Genomic DNA, 16,331 nt, shown 5'->3' with positions numbered 1-16,331 from the left:
GGAATAATATACAGAGAAATTCAGGTGCATATGTAGCCTAAGTTCATGCAAACAAATTTGAACTTAAGACAGAGCTATTTGAATTTATGCTCTTTATTTGGGTATTCTAAAGACAAACTCCAAACATACATTGACAAGCTTAAATTCAGAAATTTATGTTGGAAGTTCCTATAGCTGAAATAAACGCCTAAAATTCAAACATCCAATTTTCTCTTGCCAATAGTCCTACAAAAATGTCAAAAATTTTAAGACAAAAATGTAGGAAGTTTGCTGCTAAATTTTATACACAAATTTTTGCAACTTCAATCGCAAATCCTAAAATTGATTTAGTAGGCCTTTGACCATAGGATTTGAGGTTCAAATTTAAAATCAACGTTTGATTATGATTCGCGAACAAAACTTTAACTTCAATTTCAAATCATGATTTGAAATCCCAAATTCTCCAAAAAGTAGGATTTCAAATTCCAGATTGCGATTTCATTTTTTTAAAATATAAAACTTGACCCATAAGTTTTTATTTTGCAAAAAAAAAAAAAAAACCCATAAGTTTAAATATGCAAAAATAAAATAAAAAATGCTTGAGGTGAAAAGGTTGTCCATACCACGAGGGTTAAATAATAACACTAGTTACTACTATTGTTCATTTATTGGACCAGTGAATCTTAGTAAAATTATGTGTATTCCAAACTTCGTAATAGCACATAATTGCAAGCATTTATTTATAAAAAGAACACGGAGATATACGATTTATTAATGCAACGCCTTAGGACCCGATACATTCTTTTTAAGCTATAATTTGCTCATTTAATAAGTTTGTATAAGAGTTGAGAACTTTTCATAGTTTTCACAAATTGTGGGGGTCTTCAAATCAACCTAATTCCAAATCAAATGATTAAACTTGCAATGTCCAAAGTCCAAACCAGTCCTTAAAAGTGGCTAAAATTGCAAATATTTCATACATTGTGGCTATAACTTAAATCATCACCTATTGGTCCACCTTCCCCCTCTTGCAAATTGGCTCCATATAACCATTCAAATTTTTCAAATTCCTCTCAAACGGTCTCTTCTTCCATTCCTCTCAACAATTTCAAATCCACCCCACCCCCCTTTTACCCCCCTACCCCCACCCCCCCAAATAGCTACTTCAAATCTCCTTAATCTTCACCCTAATAATCGACAATGCCATTATTTTCTGAAACTCCAAGTGTAATTAAGTCCAGATTCGGGTCAATGGATTCGGGTCACAATACAGCAGCAACACCGATGGATAATACGGCGTCGTTTTTAACGATGTCGTCAGTAAAGAGCACACCTAATCTCAGATTATTCAAACCAGCTGTTAAGGACAAAATCGACATTTCAGAGAACAACAAGGATGTGCTGGAATCGAATCGGAGTTTTGAGTTTCGCGAAGATCCTTCGTTCTGGAAGGATCACAATGTTCAGGTAAAAATAGATGTCCACTTTTACTTGTCCAGTTTAGAAAAAGACTAGAAGCAGAATTTAACGCTTAGTTCCTAATTTACCCTTATTATTTCCTACTGTGCTTTTATGGAAATGATATTTGGAAAAAAGTATAGTTAGGATTTTGAGAGTCAAACGAGAAATTTTTTTGACCGTGATTTATTCGTATGCGCTTTAAATATTTTGAATTGTTAATTATTGTGACTTGTAGTATTTTTTATGTAGTTTATAAATATGTAAATTATTTTTTGAAAAAAAAATTAAAGATTGTATGTCTGAATTCACAGTCAAAATATAGAAGTTGGAACTCTTGAAATTTGAACTGTATCACATAAATTGGGACAAAGGGAGTAGTATTTGGAAAAAAGTTGAAAATGGTATTTAGAAATTGGGGTTGTGTTTGGACATGGATACAACTTGGGAAAATGTTGAATTTTGTGAGTGATCTGGAGTGCAAAATGTGAAAACAGGTATTTGGAGTTTTTTCGAATTCCGGAAAGTTGAATTCCGGAAAATTGTAACAATTCTATGTCCAAAAATGAAAAAAAGTGAAAATTATCCATGGTTAAACGGGCACTTAGAATCTAGATAAGAAATTTGGACTCTTAACATTTAAAAAATGTATACTACAAAGGGAGTACTCGGTGTTCGACAAAAGAGGGAGAATTTGATAAGGATATGTTGGAGTCTTAGTGTCTAACCGGAGTTTCGAGTTCCTTCGAAGATCCTTCGTTCTGGAAGGAGCACAATGTTCAAGCAATCACTCGGGTTTTGCTGTCTAAATATATCAATTGTGGTTTTACGGAAATGCTATTTTTATATTTTTAATCCATAGAAAGATGTAAAGAAAATTTGAATGTTAACATGTGAAAGATATACACATGTTTTAGGACTTTAGAAGACATGTTTGAGTCTCCAAAGAGTAACTGTAAAACAAAATAGGACAATGGGAGTACTTGGAAATAGGTAGATTTTGGTTAATCCAATTGTTTATGTTCTACAGTATTAATTAATTCAGCATTCCAGGTAAGGTAAAATTCCTTTTTCTAAATTTTGTTTTGGGATTGAGGCGTAATTGCTGTTCCAAAAAGAAAATGATTCCATTTAGAGTTCCATTTGGAGTAAAGGTCAAAGTTATCTAATCTTAATTTCCATTAAGGACCTCTCATTTCATTGATGTTATGAATACAAATTTATATATTCCAAAGTTAATTTAAGAAGTCTTACAAACTGGATGTTTAAAAAGTAAAGTGTTTTCCGTTCTCGGTTCTGGTCCAGAAATTCACAGTAAAATAAAAGTTGATTGTATTGGTGTTCGACAAAACCAAAATAAATGGGAACGAATTAGGTTGAAAATGCTGTACAGCGAGTTGCTAACTATCTCCCTGGTAGAATAGACAGTAGTTTTTTCGGTTATATCTTACTGAATCAGGATAGAATAATAACTCATGAGGTAGTGTTCTTCTGTTTGACTGACTTATGCAGGTTATTATAAGAATACGCCCGTTGAGTAACTCTGAGATATCTTTACAAGGGCATGGTAAATGTGTAAGACAAGAAAGCTCTCAGACAATCACTTGGACAGGGCACCCAGAATCACGTTTTACATTTGACATGGTTGCTGATGAGAATGTCACTCAGGTTTGCTTTTCTTGGCTATTGTCTTTCCTTTGTCAGCATCTTTGCTGTGGTCTGTTCTCATTTCTTTAGATTTACAGGAGATGCTCTTTAAAGCTGCTGGAGTGCCAATGGTGGAAAATTGCATGGAAGGCTACAATAGCTGTGTGTTTGCCTATGGCCAAGTATGTTGCTCAGTTATACGGCTTAAGATCTCAAATATCTGCTTTCAGCAGTACTGTCCAACTTTCATGTCGAAATGTGAAAATGACTTGAACTTTTTACTGGTTTTATATTTAGCAACTCTATGTCTCTCTTTGCAGACTGGAAGTGGAAAAACACACACCATGCTTGGAGATATTGAAGGAGGCACCCGAAGACATAGTGTAAATTGTGGGATGACACCTAGGGTATTTGAGTACTTGTTTTCAAGAATTCAAAAGGTAAGGATATTGCATTAGTAATGAATGATTATTAAGGATAGGAAGCATTTGGTATATATTGTTGCTATATCAAAATTTTATATAATAATACTTCATTGTGGACCAGAACCACAAATGACTTAGTTTGAAACTAAGCAGGTTTGTTTTGATATACTATTGAGAGGAAACTTCGATGTTATCTGAATGAATCAAATTAATCACCTATGTACTTTTCAAATGGAAGAGATTTTAAAGGTTATTGATCTGCTTCCATGTCACAGTGTTGGGTATAAGTGTTGGATATGGGTATACTTGGAACAAATACAAGTCCAACTTCTAGCTGTTTCTTTGGGGTTTCTTCCCCTTTTTGTGGTAATAAAGTCCTTTATATATGCTGGTTTGTGTAATATAGATGTTCTTTAGATTACTTCTTGCCTTCAACTTTAATGTAAAATTTTCTTGATTGGAATAAAAGAGTGATCAGATTTTCACTTAGAAGGTTGAGCTTATGTTTCAATTTTAAGTTTGATGAATTTTATTTTGGTCACAGGAAAGAGAGGCACGCAGGGAGGAAAATATAAAGTTCACTTGTAGATGCTCTTTCTTAGAAATATATAACGAACAGATTCTCGACCTTTTGGATCCTTCCTCTGTGAACTTGCAGGTACTGATCATGAATTTTAGCATTTTGTCTAATTTATTAATTAATTGAAGTCTGGTCCAAATAATCATGAATTTATTTCTGTGTCTGGGAGTTAGATGTTGTTTTCTATTGTTGATCATACTTCTTCTGGATATTGTTCATCATTTTTAACAAGGTGAAATAGTGTCCTATCTTTTATGAGGACCTTGAAATTAGTGAGCACATGGATTAGTGCAAATTGCTCACAATCCTGTTCCCTTAAGGCTCAACTAGGTACTCCACCATGATGCATCAGATCAAATGAGTGTATAATATTTGCATTCCTCATTTCTAAATGCAGCCAACACATTGCTTGAACTAAAGCGAATGTGTGCAATTTGTTTTATGCCTTTATCTAAAATGAATATTTGCAAACTGCATTGCCCAAGTGGAAGAAGACAACTGAAGATTTTGCTTGTACTCTACAGATAAGGGAAGATACTAAAAAGGGGATTCATGTAGAAGATCTCAAAGAAATAGAAGTTACAAGTGCTCGAGATGTGATGCAGCAGCTTCTTCAGGTATATTCTCACTCCTAAGAATCAATTATTATTATTGCTTGTGAATCTCTCTACTGTAAACTCCACCTGCGAGTAAGTACTGAGGAAAAGAAGCTGTTGATAGTTCTTGAGGTGGTTATACAAGTCCACATGCACATTCTAAGCATGACATTCGCTGAAGATTTTGGAGATATAAATATGAGTTCCTCACAACTGATAAAGAATACCATAATTAATAGTCAGTTTTAATAAAGTTCGTGTTGTTACTTCCACTTATCATTATGTTTCGTAAGCATGCACATATTTGACATGAAGAGAGTGAGAGGGTTAGCAGGTTGTATCTTTTGTTGTTACTAGCAAGTGGAATTGCTGGCAATGAAAAGTTAAAGGGGTGTGCTTGTTCCCAAAGTTAAAATACAGTCTTTTGTTTATATCCTCAAGATCATTGTTCCAAATCCACATATTGATGAGAGGTTCTTATTGTTCCATGCGTTTAACGTGCTGTAATCCCACCCACCATCATTTACCTAATGTAGAAGTTGTATGATCTATATCGTTATTACTATTGATAGATCTAATGATTTACTAAAGGTGCTTTATATCCTCAATATTTCATTGTTCGGGGATTCCACATATTGATGAGTTTGGTTCTTATTGTTCCATGCGTTTAACGTTGCTGTAATCCAACCCACCATCATTTACCTAATGTAGAAGTTAAGTTAAATGGTCTATTATTTTTTTACTATTGATAGATCTAATGATTTTAAAGGTGCTAAACACTAATATTTACGATATGTTCAGGGATTCTATGAACTAGATCATATCTGGTTTTGACCTAGTTTTCATAATCTGTTACCGATGACTTTAGGTTTGTCTACTAATTCCTGTGGAAATCCGTCTAGGACACTGATAGTAGAACTATCGGGTATGTCGGATATACATTAATGCTACAACTCAAATTGTGCGACATTTTCTTCTTCTTTTTTCCTTTAATTTATTGATGATTAATAAATATATAAATGATAAGGTAAAAATGTGCATACAGTTCGGAAGCTTATAATTTTGGATCAAAGCATTCGCACCAAACTTCCTTATAACCAGAACTGCATTAATCGATGATTAAATAAGTATATAAATGATAAGGTAAAAATGTGCATACAGAGCGCTCTAGTTCGGAAGCTTATAATTTTTGGATCAAAGCATTCACACCAAACTTCCTTATAATCAGAACTGCATGCAAATGTAGTCAAACTTGGCCAAGCTTCATCACAGTATAGACCAGATTAATGTGACACAACCTCATACTCACCATACAATTATTAATTTTTAAATGGAAGATCATAAAAAAAACGAGAACGAAGCTAAAATAGTTGCTCGAAAAATTAAATGCACCAATTTTTTGTTAGTTATGGTTATGATGTTCATACTGTTCTTTTACTTTGCATTACAGGGTGCTGCAAACAGAAAGGTAGCTGCCACCAATATGAATCGTGCTAGTAGCCGTTCACACAGTGTCTTTACATGTGTGATAGAGAGCAAAGTAAGTTCTATCTCTTAACTTCAGCCATCAGATTTAGTCTTTTTGTACCATATCCCCCTCCATACTGGTACATAATTTAAACATAACCTATTTGCAGTGGGAATCCCAAGGAGTAACTCACCATCGATTTGCCCGTTTTAACCTTGTCGACTTGGCAGGATCTGAAAGGTAAGGAGGCTAATTATGAAAAAACGAGAAGATAATTTATGTTGAAATTTTCTTCTAACTGCAATTGTTAAATCACAGGCAGAAAAGCTCAGGAGCTGAAGGTGAACGTCTAAAGGAAGCTACTAACATCAACAAATCTCTTTCAACATTGGGGTAGTTATTATGTTTCATCCTTACTCATTTATGGTTCTTCGGTTCTAGTCTTGTCTTTCAAGTACAGTACTCATCTGATTCTTTAATGTGCAGATTAGTGATCATGAACCTGGTTAGCATATCTAATGGAAAATCACACCATGTTCCCTACCGAGATTCAAAGCTCACATTTCTACTCCAGGTGAATATTGGTGTATCTTAGCTTTATAAGGAGAATCAATTGTTTTCTTTGTGAGTTAATGTGAAGACATCTATACTCTTGCGAGATGCACTTTTAAGTTAGTCCGGAAATAGTCACATTTTGAACATGTTAGTCTTCTTATTGTTCTGCATTCAGAGATTTTACTTTTCTGGTTTTGACCTGTTGCTCTGCACTGATTATTAATAACAACATTATGTGAAGTCTTTCTCAGTTCATCTTCTCTGCTATAGGCTAGTAGGTTTAAGTGGCAGTAACCTTTTCGAGCCTCTTGCTTCGTGTTTTCTTAACATAGAAAACATAGTTTATTAATGTGCTGAAGAATGTCTTCCTTTTAATTCTGGACCGGCTGCACAATATGTAAATTTTTCGTTGGGTTTGACATTATATTTCTTCTTTCTTTTCAGGATTCGTTGGGAGGGAATGCAAAAACATGTATAATTGCAAATATTAGTCCTTCCAGCTGGTATGTAATTTTACTGGTCACCACTAAGATTTCAATTTACTGGCCTTAACAAATGCTGTATTTTTGAAGCACGTGATGTTGTATTGTATAACACATGATTGTGGACTATTGCAGCTGTTCATTGGAGACTCTAAGCACACTGAAGTTTGCTCAACGTGCCAAATTCATCAAAAATCATGTATGCTACTCTTGGACAATAGTGGCTTTCTTATGGTCATTCCACTATCAAATCACGTGATCATCTACTACCTGCTTACAATTTTTTTTTTTTCGATGAAATCACCTAATAGTTTATCGCCTTTTCAAATGGGTGTTTAAATAATCAGCTAACTATTAGCGACAACATATTTGAAAGTTAAATACTAGTACTCTGGATATGCCACTTTATCTGACGTGTGCATTTCAAATATATTATGCATTTATTTTCTCATTTCTCTGTGCATAGAAGTTTTCAAAAATCTTATTTTTGTATGATATTGATAAAGATATGTGCTTTCATTTCTTACTTTCCTATAATTGATTAGAAGGCTGAACAGTTTTCCTTATGCCCTGATAAATATTTACTTCCCCAGGCTTTCGTAAATGAAGATGCTTCGGGAGACGTTCTTGCAATGAGGATACAGATTCAAAATCTGAAGGTAATTTTTTGCTTGAAAACCATCCACATCTGCCCGAAAAGACAGAAAAAACCCTCCAAAAAGAAAGAGAACATATTAGCAAGAGAATTTTATACCTCTGTATTTTTGTAGAAATCCTGAGAGAAGTTTGATTTTGATGGACAAATGACAAACAGGGAGAAGTTAATTGATTGACAAATGACAATAAGTAACAAAAATATAATATTATCTTGTGCATGTCTCACAACATCCTTTGAAATATGCTCATCTGTGGCATGCTAGTTGTTTATGCCAATGTGTAACGTTTTAGTGTTATAATTAGGTTTTACGTCACATAGGCAGAATTCCCTTGAATAAGTTATCCAACTTTCTGCCTTTGATCCAATATGTACCTTAGAAGTAAATATAAGTTCGCATTTATGTTCCCATTCCCTGCTTCCAAAATTCAGTTTTCAGCTTCTTATACCGGTGAAAATTGTGTGTCTATTTTATGGCAGAAACATATGCTTTCGTTTAGTCACTAATCAAATATGTCTTGTCATCTGCTCATTTGGTTCAGCTGTAATATGATAAGGATGAGAAAAGTGTTCCAGTTACCTTTGCTCTTAATGGCCATATTCTAAATGTTGATGTGCCTAATTACTTTATATTACCTCTCAGAAAGAAGTAGCTCGCCTTCGGAGTATGGCTGATGGAGGAGCTGAAAACCATGAAAATGATGCTTGGACAGTTGCTTTTCCAGGATCGCCTACATCTGTTAAATGGGAAGGGCTTCATGGATTTTCTAGTCCACTTACAGCAGATAAACGGACGTCAAAGGTAGGTCTATCCTAAGCTGGCAATGAGGAAACATCTGCTGCATGATTGGTTCTGAAAGTTGAGTCTCTTGTAATTTCAGAAGAAGGACTTCGAAGTTGCCCTTGTTGGGGCTTTTAGGAGGGAAAAGGATAAAGACATTGCACTACAAGCGTTAATGGCTGAAAATCAGGCAGCGATGCAGCTGGTATGTTTTATGGAGGGTTTCAATTCAGTTATTTGACTTAACATTTTATATATGCATAGGTGTCGTTAAGTCTTACCATGAGGCCAGAGGGTTCCAGTAAACATAATTCAGAACTCTGGAAACCATGATCACAAATATGTGTTGATCTACAATTTGTCCTGCTCAGTGTTAGGAATGTTCTAAGTGAAATTGGTTATCTGGAATCCCTTTCTTGCATCCAATCAAGCCGTGAGGATCTTCCAATGTCAATGTTCTCCTCTGTGCTAAGTTGATTAGTATTTGACCTTCAAAAAGTAAATGGAAATAAAAGAGACACAAAATGATCTGAATTTTATATATAACTAATTTGCAGTGTTTTGTCTAATCCAGACCAAACAAAGAGAAGATGAGATACAAGGTTTAAAGATGAGACTAAGGTTTCGAGAAGCTGCAATAAAAAGGCTCGAATCAGTTGCTTCAGGAAAGATATCTGCCGAGGTTCACCTGCTAAAGGAGAAAGAGGAGCATTTGAAGGAAATGGAGGTCCTACGGAATCAGGTTGATCGTAACCAAGAAGTTACAAGATTTGCTATGGAGAATCTACGGCTAAAAGAAGAGATCAGAAGGCATGTTATTTCTGTTCTCTTTTAGTTATTATAAAGTGCGCATCCTCCAACATGGTTCATTCTTTGTCTGAGTCTTGGAGATAAATTCTTGGTTTCATTATGCTAGTCACTGAGAAGAAAAATGTTTCTAGTTATATTAGGCAGTCCATGTCTTGGTGCAACTTCACTAGTTTGATAATCTTATTTGTTGCTAATGCAGATTGAAGTCATTTTATGAAGAAGGTGAGCGAGAAAGAATGAACGACCAGATCATGACACTACAAAATAAGGTTAATATTGACTTCTTCCTCTTCCTTGTTTTCTTGATTTTCTCTTTTTACTCTCTAGGGAATTCAATTAGGCAATCTGTTTTTTGCAAATCTGAGAATAGGCATGATCATCCCACTTCTTTTTATTTCTCTTTTGTTGTTATTCTCAACTGGGCTTTTAGTCATACAACACCAAATTTTATTTCCTAGAAAGCACATTGCATCCGCCTGTTGTTTAATCAATAATTCTGGTCAACAAAGTAAAATTTGTATCTTTTACTCCTTGATTTTGCTTCGATGTATGCATTCTTAAGTCCTCAGCAATTGCATTTCTTAGTAGTCCTTTTATTCTTGATCAGCATGTCTCAGGCGAGTCTGGGATCTTTCTGTCAAATACCAAAGTTGTTTGGGCTGTTGTGCCTTCGGTGAAATACCGAAGTTTTTAGCACTGTTGTGCCTAATGGTTTTCTCTTTGATATGCAGCTGCTAGAAGCACTTGATTGGAAACTTATGCACGAATCAGATCCTGAACCGGTTCAGGTCGTCCTCCAAACTTCGTTAGGATTTTAACGCAGGAACTCAATTTTGTTAGTTTTTGGAAGGAGCTTGTATCCTTGTTAAACTATACTTTGTTGTCTTTGTGTTACAGAAGGGAAGTTCTGAGCTTGGTATGCATATTGAGAATGACCTGAACATGCTAACGTCATGTCAGGTATGACATATAATCTTAGAGTAGTTATTATAATATTTACCATCTGTTTTTTAATCGCTGGGCCATTTATGCTCAATAACTGCTCAGTCATTACACTTATCTATCAAATTGAATCTGCAATTTGTATATTTTTTTCCCGAAAATGCATCAAATTTCAGCAAAGTGGGGTGGGGGTATCTTTTTTATGTTATTTTTGATAAAATTTTATCTCATGTTTCTACTTGCAAGTGAAACAAAGTTCTGGATCTGATTTAAATTGCAGAGATCATTCTGCTTGTTTTTACCATACTGAAATATTCGCTTTTCTTTACAATTTCTGCCACACTAGCCGGCCTCACCTTGGCGTACATCGATCAATGAGGAGAATGAATTCCTCCGAGTGGAGGTAATACATCTTTCAACCCTGAAAATGAGTGAGTTTAGTGGTTATGTTATAGGTTATTCACTATATCTGTCCGCTAACAAGATATTTTTTTTTTTTAATCTTTCAGGCAATTCAAAACCAAGCAGAACTGGATGCACTCCATAGGAAACTTGTTTTTTGTGTTGAAGAGAAAGAAAAATTGGAAAGGTCAGTGTTTCTTATGTCAAAAACCTGTTTGATATTGAGGATTCAATCCTACTATCTGTCAACATCTAAACTAAGGATTAATTTTGAATTCGGTGATTTTAATGTGGTTCTTCTGGGTCCAACTTAATAATTCATGTGTCCAGGGATTAAAATTTCAATTGTTATTCTTGAATCTCTTTGCATTGTCTATACAGGCAATTGAATGACTTGGAAAAAGAGCTAGAATTTGAGAGATCATCTAAAGCAGTTTTGATGGAAGAATCGAAGAAGGGTCAAATTGAGCCGTCTTCTGTCGCAAATGATCAGATACCTACTATTGCAGTCGGTGATCAGACAGAGCTAAAAACTATTGTTGATGCTATTGCAGCAGCAAGCCAAAGAGAAGCAGAAGCTCATGAAACTGCAATTTCTTTGGCTAAGGAAAATGATGAATTGAGGATGAAGCTCAAAGTCCTAATTGAGGACAATAATAAACTGATAGAACTGTACGAGCAAGCAGTAGCAGAAAAGAACAATGGTACTGATCGAGGTCAGAACTGCCAACAAGAAAAGATTGAAGATGACAACCAACAGCATTATGAAAATGCTTTACTGAATCATGATTTAGATGACAATGTTTCGTCAGGGGAGGCAGTAACTTCACAGAAAGCTGGCTTGCACGAGGTAGATGTACATGGCGAGTACAATCAATGTTCTCTTCTTCCAGAGAAAAGCAGTATTACTGCTGACTCAGAAGAACTACCTAGCTACAATACTGCAAAAATTATAGAGAATAAACCATCAAAACCAGATGAAGAAAATACTTTTGAAACATTGGACAAAGGTGATTACATGATGGTGGAAACTGTTTATCCTGAATCAACTGCAGAAGCTGTACAAAATGAACTTCATCTGAAGCTGGATGTTGAAATGGAAGATACGTCATCAAATGTTTTGCGGAATCCTGTATCAGAAGAAGACCTAAGTTTGCTGAGAATGAAGCTTGAAGGAGCGCAGGAAAAGCTTCTAAAATCTGCCAACACCATAAGCATGTTTGGTTCATTAGAGAGGACAATTGTTGAGGTTGACGAGCTTGCAGAAGAAATTGAAGGACTGGAAAAGAGTATTGAAGTGAAAAAACAAGGATACACATCCTTCAAGCTTCAGTCTTCACAAATGCTTGAAAAGAAAGTTTTGCTTGATAAAAAGCTATCAGCTCTAAGATACTCACTATCAAACTTTTCTTCATCAGTTTGTTACTTCGAACAACGGGAAGCTCAAGCAAGAGCGAGATTGGATGCTTCATCTACTTGTCTCAACCAAAAGAAAGCAAAATTGGCTCATCTTCAAGCATCTAAGGCTGAACTTCTGGATAAACAGATGCAGGCTAAACAGTCTGAATCTGAATTAAGAAACATCCTAGCAGAGTTGAAATCAAAATTGGAAGAGGAGAATCGGAGGCTGGAAAGTGACAGGGTTCTCTTTGCCATAGATAACATTGATAAACCCGAAATCCAATTGCCAGAAAGGAGTTGGCAGTTGAGTGGCAAAGCTACTGAATTACTCAAGTGTGAGGAAGAAAAAACAAAGGTACAGAATCAAATAAAGCTGACTAGGGAAAATTTGGGGATGATGATAAAGGAAATTGAAGACTTGAACGAAAAAAGGCTGAATACAGAGAATGATATTGAGGCCACTGAAAAGGAGATAGAGAAGGTTTTGCAGTCTGTAGAGGAGTTGGGCAATGGGCTTCAAAGTGTCATCGGGGAGAAGGAGATGATCTTGGAAATGAAAGAAAACGGGAAACATGAGTTCGAGAACATCATTTTTGAGTACCACGGAAGTATGTTTGAAGCATCGCTGAAGGAGGAAGAGTTGAAGATTTTGGACGAAGAATTGCAGTTGGAAACGAGTAAAGTAGAAGATTTACAAAGAGCAAAGGCTCTTGCCACGAGCAGAAAAAGTCAATTGCTGAATGCATTGTCGTACCAGTCATGCTCTTTCTCTGACAAGGTAGAGGAGGATCTACACGACATACGAAGGTCAGTGTTAGAGCTGAACTCATTGCTTGGAAATTGATAGTTTGGCTGACAGTTAATTTGCCTGTTTAACTGTCAACTATAAAGCATCTTCTCTTAGTTGCATTGCTGCATTTATGTATTGTCAATATAAATTTTAAGCAAATGGTGTATGAACCATCATTATGATTGTGAATAACTTGTGAAAAATACAATCAAATTTTGATTGGGGAATCTGAAAAGGAAATAATATCTTTTTCCTTTTCTGTTGAAACTATATCTCGGGCTGACTTTCATTATGATAACAATTTCAATATTACCTCGATTTTATTGTAATCCAGTTTATAAAAAATTGCAATTCCTTAAGCAAAACTTAGCACCATAGAGTAGCTGAGATTGAACCACAAAGTTAAACAAATAATCGTTGAAAATGGAATAATACAAGACTGGACATCCCCTTTGGCTTTACAATTATGAATCTATAGAATGAAAAATCTCAATGATAAACGTTCGTTAGAATCATTAATCATATTATGTACACAATATTGTTTCTCTATAAACTCTTCTAAGTTGTCATCATAAGTTTGAACTCATCAAAGCTGAGGACTCCATCTCCATTGAGATCAAATCTCCTAATCATACCTTTGCATTTATCAATGGAAGTTGACTCACCAAGTCGACTCAACATCCTCTTCAAGCTCTTAGGAGTGATGTAGCCACTGCCCTCCATTTCTTCATACATAGCAAATGCTCCTTTCAACTCACTCTCTTTATTCCTCTCTTCTTCCATCCCTTCCATTAGCTTTGTAAAATCCTCCAATCCTAACAACCCGTCCCCGTCTGAATCTGATAGTCTCACCGCCATCTCCGCCTCCTCCTCCGTTAGCTTTCCTCCTACCGCCTTCACGCACCTCCTTAGCTCTGCAGGTGACACTTTTCCATCTCCGTTCTCATCGAAGTATGTAAATACCCTCTCTAACTCGCCACTACTACCACTCACCGAAAGACAGTCAGTAGTAGTAGTAGTCGCTTTTTTGTAACCTCTTGTAATCTTGTTGTTTTTTATTGATGCCATACACATGCTTGTCTTTTTTAATTCAAGAAAGTTTGAGTAAGTGTGAAAAGTCTTGAAACAAAGAAAACTTTTTTTGATGAAAGACAACAAATAAAGGATATGCATGGGGACAAAGTAAATCTCTTCCGTAATCTTGAGAAAAAAGATTGTTTTTCAGCCGTGACATTACATGTATTCAATTTTTCAAATATTTTATACATAAAAATATTTATTTGTAAAGTAATTTATAAATAAATTGATGCCATATTACACATGCTTGAATGTCAATAAGTACGTTTAGAACCTTTTTAATTCAAGAAAGTTTGAGATGTAAGTAGAATGTGAGTAAGTGTCATTTTCTTTTATGGCTTGTTAATTAGCAATATTTATTTTGAAAAGGGTTGAACTTGAAACTAAAGAAATATTTTTTTTGGTGAAAAGCTTTTGAAAGACAACAAATAAAGGATATGCATGGGGATGAAGGAAAAAGAATGGGATATTTATAGTTTGTGGGCTGAAGATGATTGGGAAAGAGAGCCGAAAAGGGGTATTTAATATTCCGTGGGCTTACCACGTATTGAACTTGTACGACCTTTTGTTTCTAGAAAAAAAAAAAAACAAAAACCGGTTTTTAGAAGTTTGAAAAGTAAACAGGCAACACGCTATGAAAAAAGATGACATTGAAGTGAGCTAGGAGAGATAAGGTTTGGTTTTTAGGATAAAGTCTTATCTTGAAGATAATTTAACACTACGTGTTATGTGTGTGTTTGGGGGGTTGGAAATCTTACATTATATTGTCATCAATAATGTCATGCCAAATTGACGCATAGCTTTGTTTCTTGTTTCTTTTTCATATATACTTACATTTTATAGCAATATCCAAAATATAGTGTCCTTTCTTTCATCCACTAGAAAATCTATGCCTATATGAACTTAACTACAAAACCTCTTTAAGTAGACATTAAATAATTAAACAAACTGACAAATACAAAATTCTAAACAGATGGAGATTCTCGGACGGGAAAAAGGCACTCGACATCTATTAAACATGACCAAGAATAAAGAGATGCAACAAAAGGCACCTAGTATGATGAGCGATCCTACAACGATAACAATACCGGAACACCAAACTGCCACAACCACATACTTGTACTTTAATTTGCTTTCACTATAATCTGAAATTGTTGTGTTATCTTTGGAGAACACTGAATTAGGAGATGTATCTTCATCAAGGTTGGAAGTTGAAGGAGTTAATAATGTTGTATTAATAACATTGGGGGTTTGTTTTGGAGATAGTAATAATTTTCCGGTGGAGAGGATGGTGGAAGGGAAAACTACTAGTACTAACATCATGATCATGACAAGAGAAGAGGACCTAATAGCCATTATTGTTTGTTGCACAAATATATAGCTAAGAATTAGCAAGATGGGAGATATATAGAACTGGCAATGTATAAGTTGAGTTGAATTTAGTAGATAGTTTTGTATTTATAAGACAATAAATATGCTTCTCTTTTTTGTGTAGGATTAGGATTTCCGTTTCTTTTCTAGTGTTGTATTTATAAGACAATAAATATGCTTCTCTTTTTTGTGTAGGATTAGGATTTCCGTTTTTTTTCCTTTTCGGATTCAATAAGTAAAATTCTCTTTGAGTTTCAGCTTTCTACTTCTAATTTTAGTATGATTAACGTAGCTTGAGTTTGTTTCTTTTTCTGTTGGCCAAGGATATAGGACGACCTGAGGAAGAATGTAAAATTGTTCCAATTTGAATAGTAGAGGGGTAAAATGCTCCAAATCGAATAGTAAAGGGGTAAATTTGATGCAAATAAGGGGAAAAGATAATTGAGTTAGAGACAATTTTTCAAGTGGCATCCACGTAAACGTTTATCAGAATTTTATTCCACGTCGTCAGACGTCCGTTATTAAAGGTCGAACACATTCTTGTTGAATAATATAATGGGGGAAATTTAAACCTTTTCAAAATAGTAGATGGGCAAATTTGAATCCGTTAGAATATGTCCAAGAAATATAAAGATTCATGTGATCATTATATTCTAGTGAACACTTCTGTTGAAAAGTTAGTTGAGATGGCAAATTGCCAATGTAAAGTATGAATGGCATAATATGAGAACATCTAATAAAATTGAAGGAAAAAGAAAGACAAAAATAAAGGAAAAGGTATGTATGCATTAAATATGAACGGAGTAACTTCATTTAAGGTTCGTCAAACTATTTTATATTTTGAATTGTGCAATTAGATAAGGCAAATCAGAAGTAAGTTAACAATTAATTGGTAGGAACAAATGATTTTCA

General features: G+C 34.9%; 2 protein-coding genes across 2 annotated transcripts; one reads left to right on the top strand and one right to left on the bottom strand.

Moving 5' to 3' along the window:
- The first annotated feature begins 1,118 nt into the window (after window positions 1–1,118).
- Window positions 1,119–13,241, top strand: LOC132065553 (kinesin-like protein KIN-12E). The gene is made up of 22 exons (XM_059458984.1): window positions 1,119–1,446; window positions 2,950–3,105; window positions 3,183–3,266; window positions 3,405–3,524; window positions 4,054–4,167; window positions 4,614–4,706; window positions 6,136–6,225; window positions 6,323–6,393; window positions 6,472–6,546; window positions 6,640–6,727; window positions 7,153–7,211; window positions 7,326–7,389; window positions 7,784–7,849; window positions 8,489–8,647; window positions 8,727–8,831; window positions 9,201–9,436; window positions 9,636–9,705; window positions 10,168–10,224; window positions 10,334–10,396; window positions 10,725–10,781; window positions 10,888–10,967; window positions 11,162–13,241. Exons 1-22 carry the CDS (start codon window positions 1,180–1,182, stop codon window positions 13,023–13,025), a joined length of 4,038 nt encoding a protein of 1,345 aa, XP_059314967.1. The 5' UTR covers window positions 1,119–1,179; the 3' UTR covers window positions 13,026–13,241.
- A 119-nt stretch (window positions 13,242–13,360) lies between these two features.
- LOC132062294 (putative calcium-binding protein CML19) lies at window positions 13,361–14,045 on the bottom strand. Its single transcript, XM_059454893.1, has one exon. The coding sequence runs from the start codon at window positions 14,043–14,045 to the stop codon at window positions 13,530–13,532; it is 516 nt and encodes a 171-aa protein (XP_059310876.1). The 3' UTR covers window positions 13,361–13,529.
- Between the last annotated feature and the right edge of the window lie 2,286 nt (window positions 14,046–16,331).

The sequence above is a fragment of the Lycium ferocissimum genome, chromosome 7, assembly GCF_029784015.1.
Source record: "Lycium ferocissimum isolate CSIRO_LF1 chromosome 7, AGI_CSIRO_Lferr_CH_V1, whole genome shotgun sequence".
Taxonomy (NCBI): domain Eukaryota; kingdom Viridiplantae; phylum Streptophyta; class Magnoliopsida; order Solanales; family Solanaceae; genus Lycium; species Lycium ferocissimum.
This window is presented reverse-complemented; position numbering and strand designations above follow the sequence as displayed.

Excerpts from the sequence above, each read along its gene's own strand:
- LOC132065553 (XM_059458984.1), top strand. The coding sequence starts at position 1,180 with ATGCCATTATTTTCTGAAACTCCAAGTGTAATTAAGTCCAGATTCGGG. Across the intron at positions 6,547-6,639 it reads AAATCTCTTTCAACATTGGG|ATTAGTGATCATGAACCTGG; the intron begins GTAGTTATTATG and ends TTTAATGTGCAG. Across the intron at positions 7,390-7,783 it reads CCAAATTCATCAAAAATCAT|GCTTTCGTAAATGAAGATGC; the intron begins GTATGCTACTCT and ends TTACTTCCCCAG.
- LOC132062294 (XM_059454893.1), bottom strand. The coding sequence starts at position 14,045 with ATGTGTATGGCATCAATAAAAAACAACAAGATTACAAGAGGTTACAAA.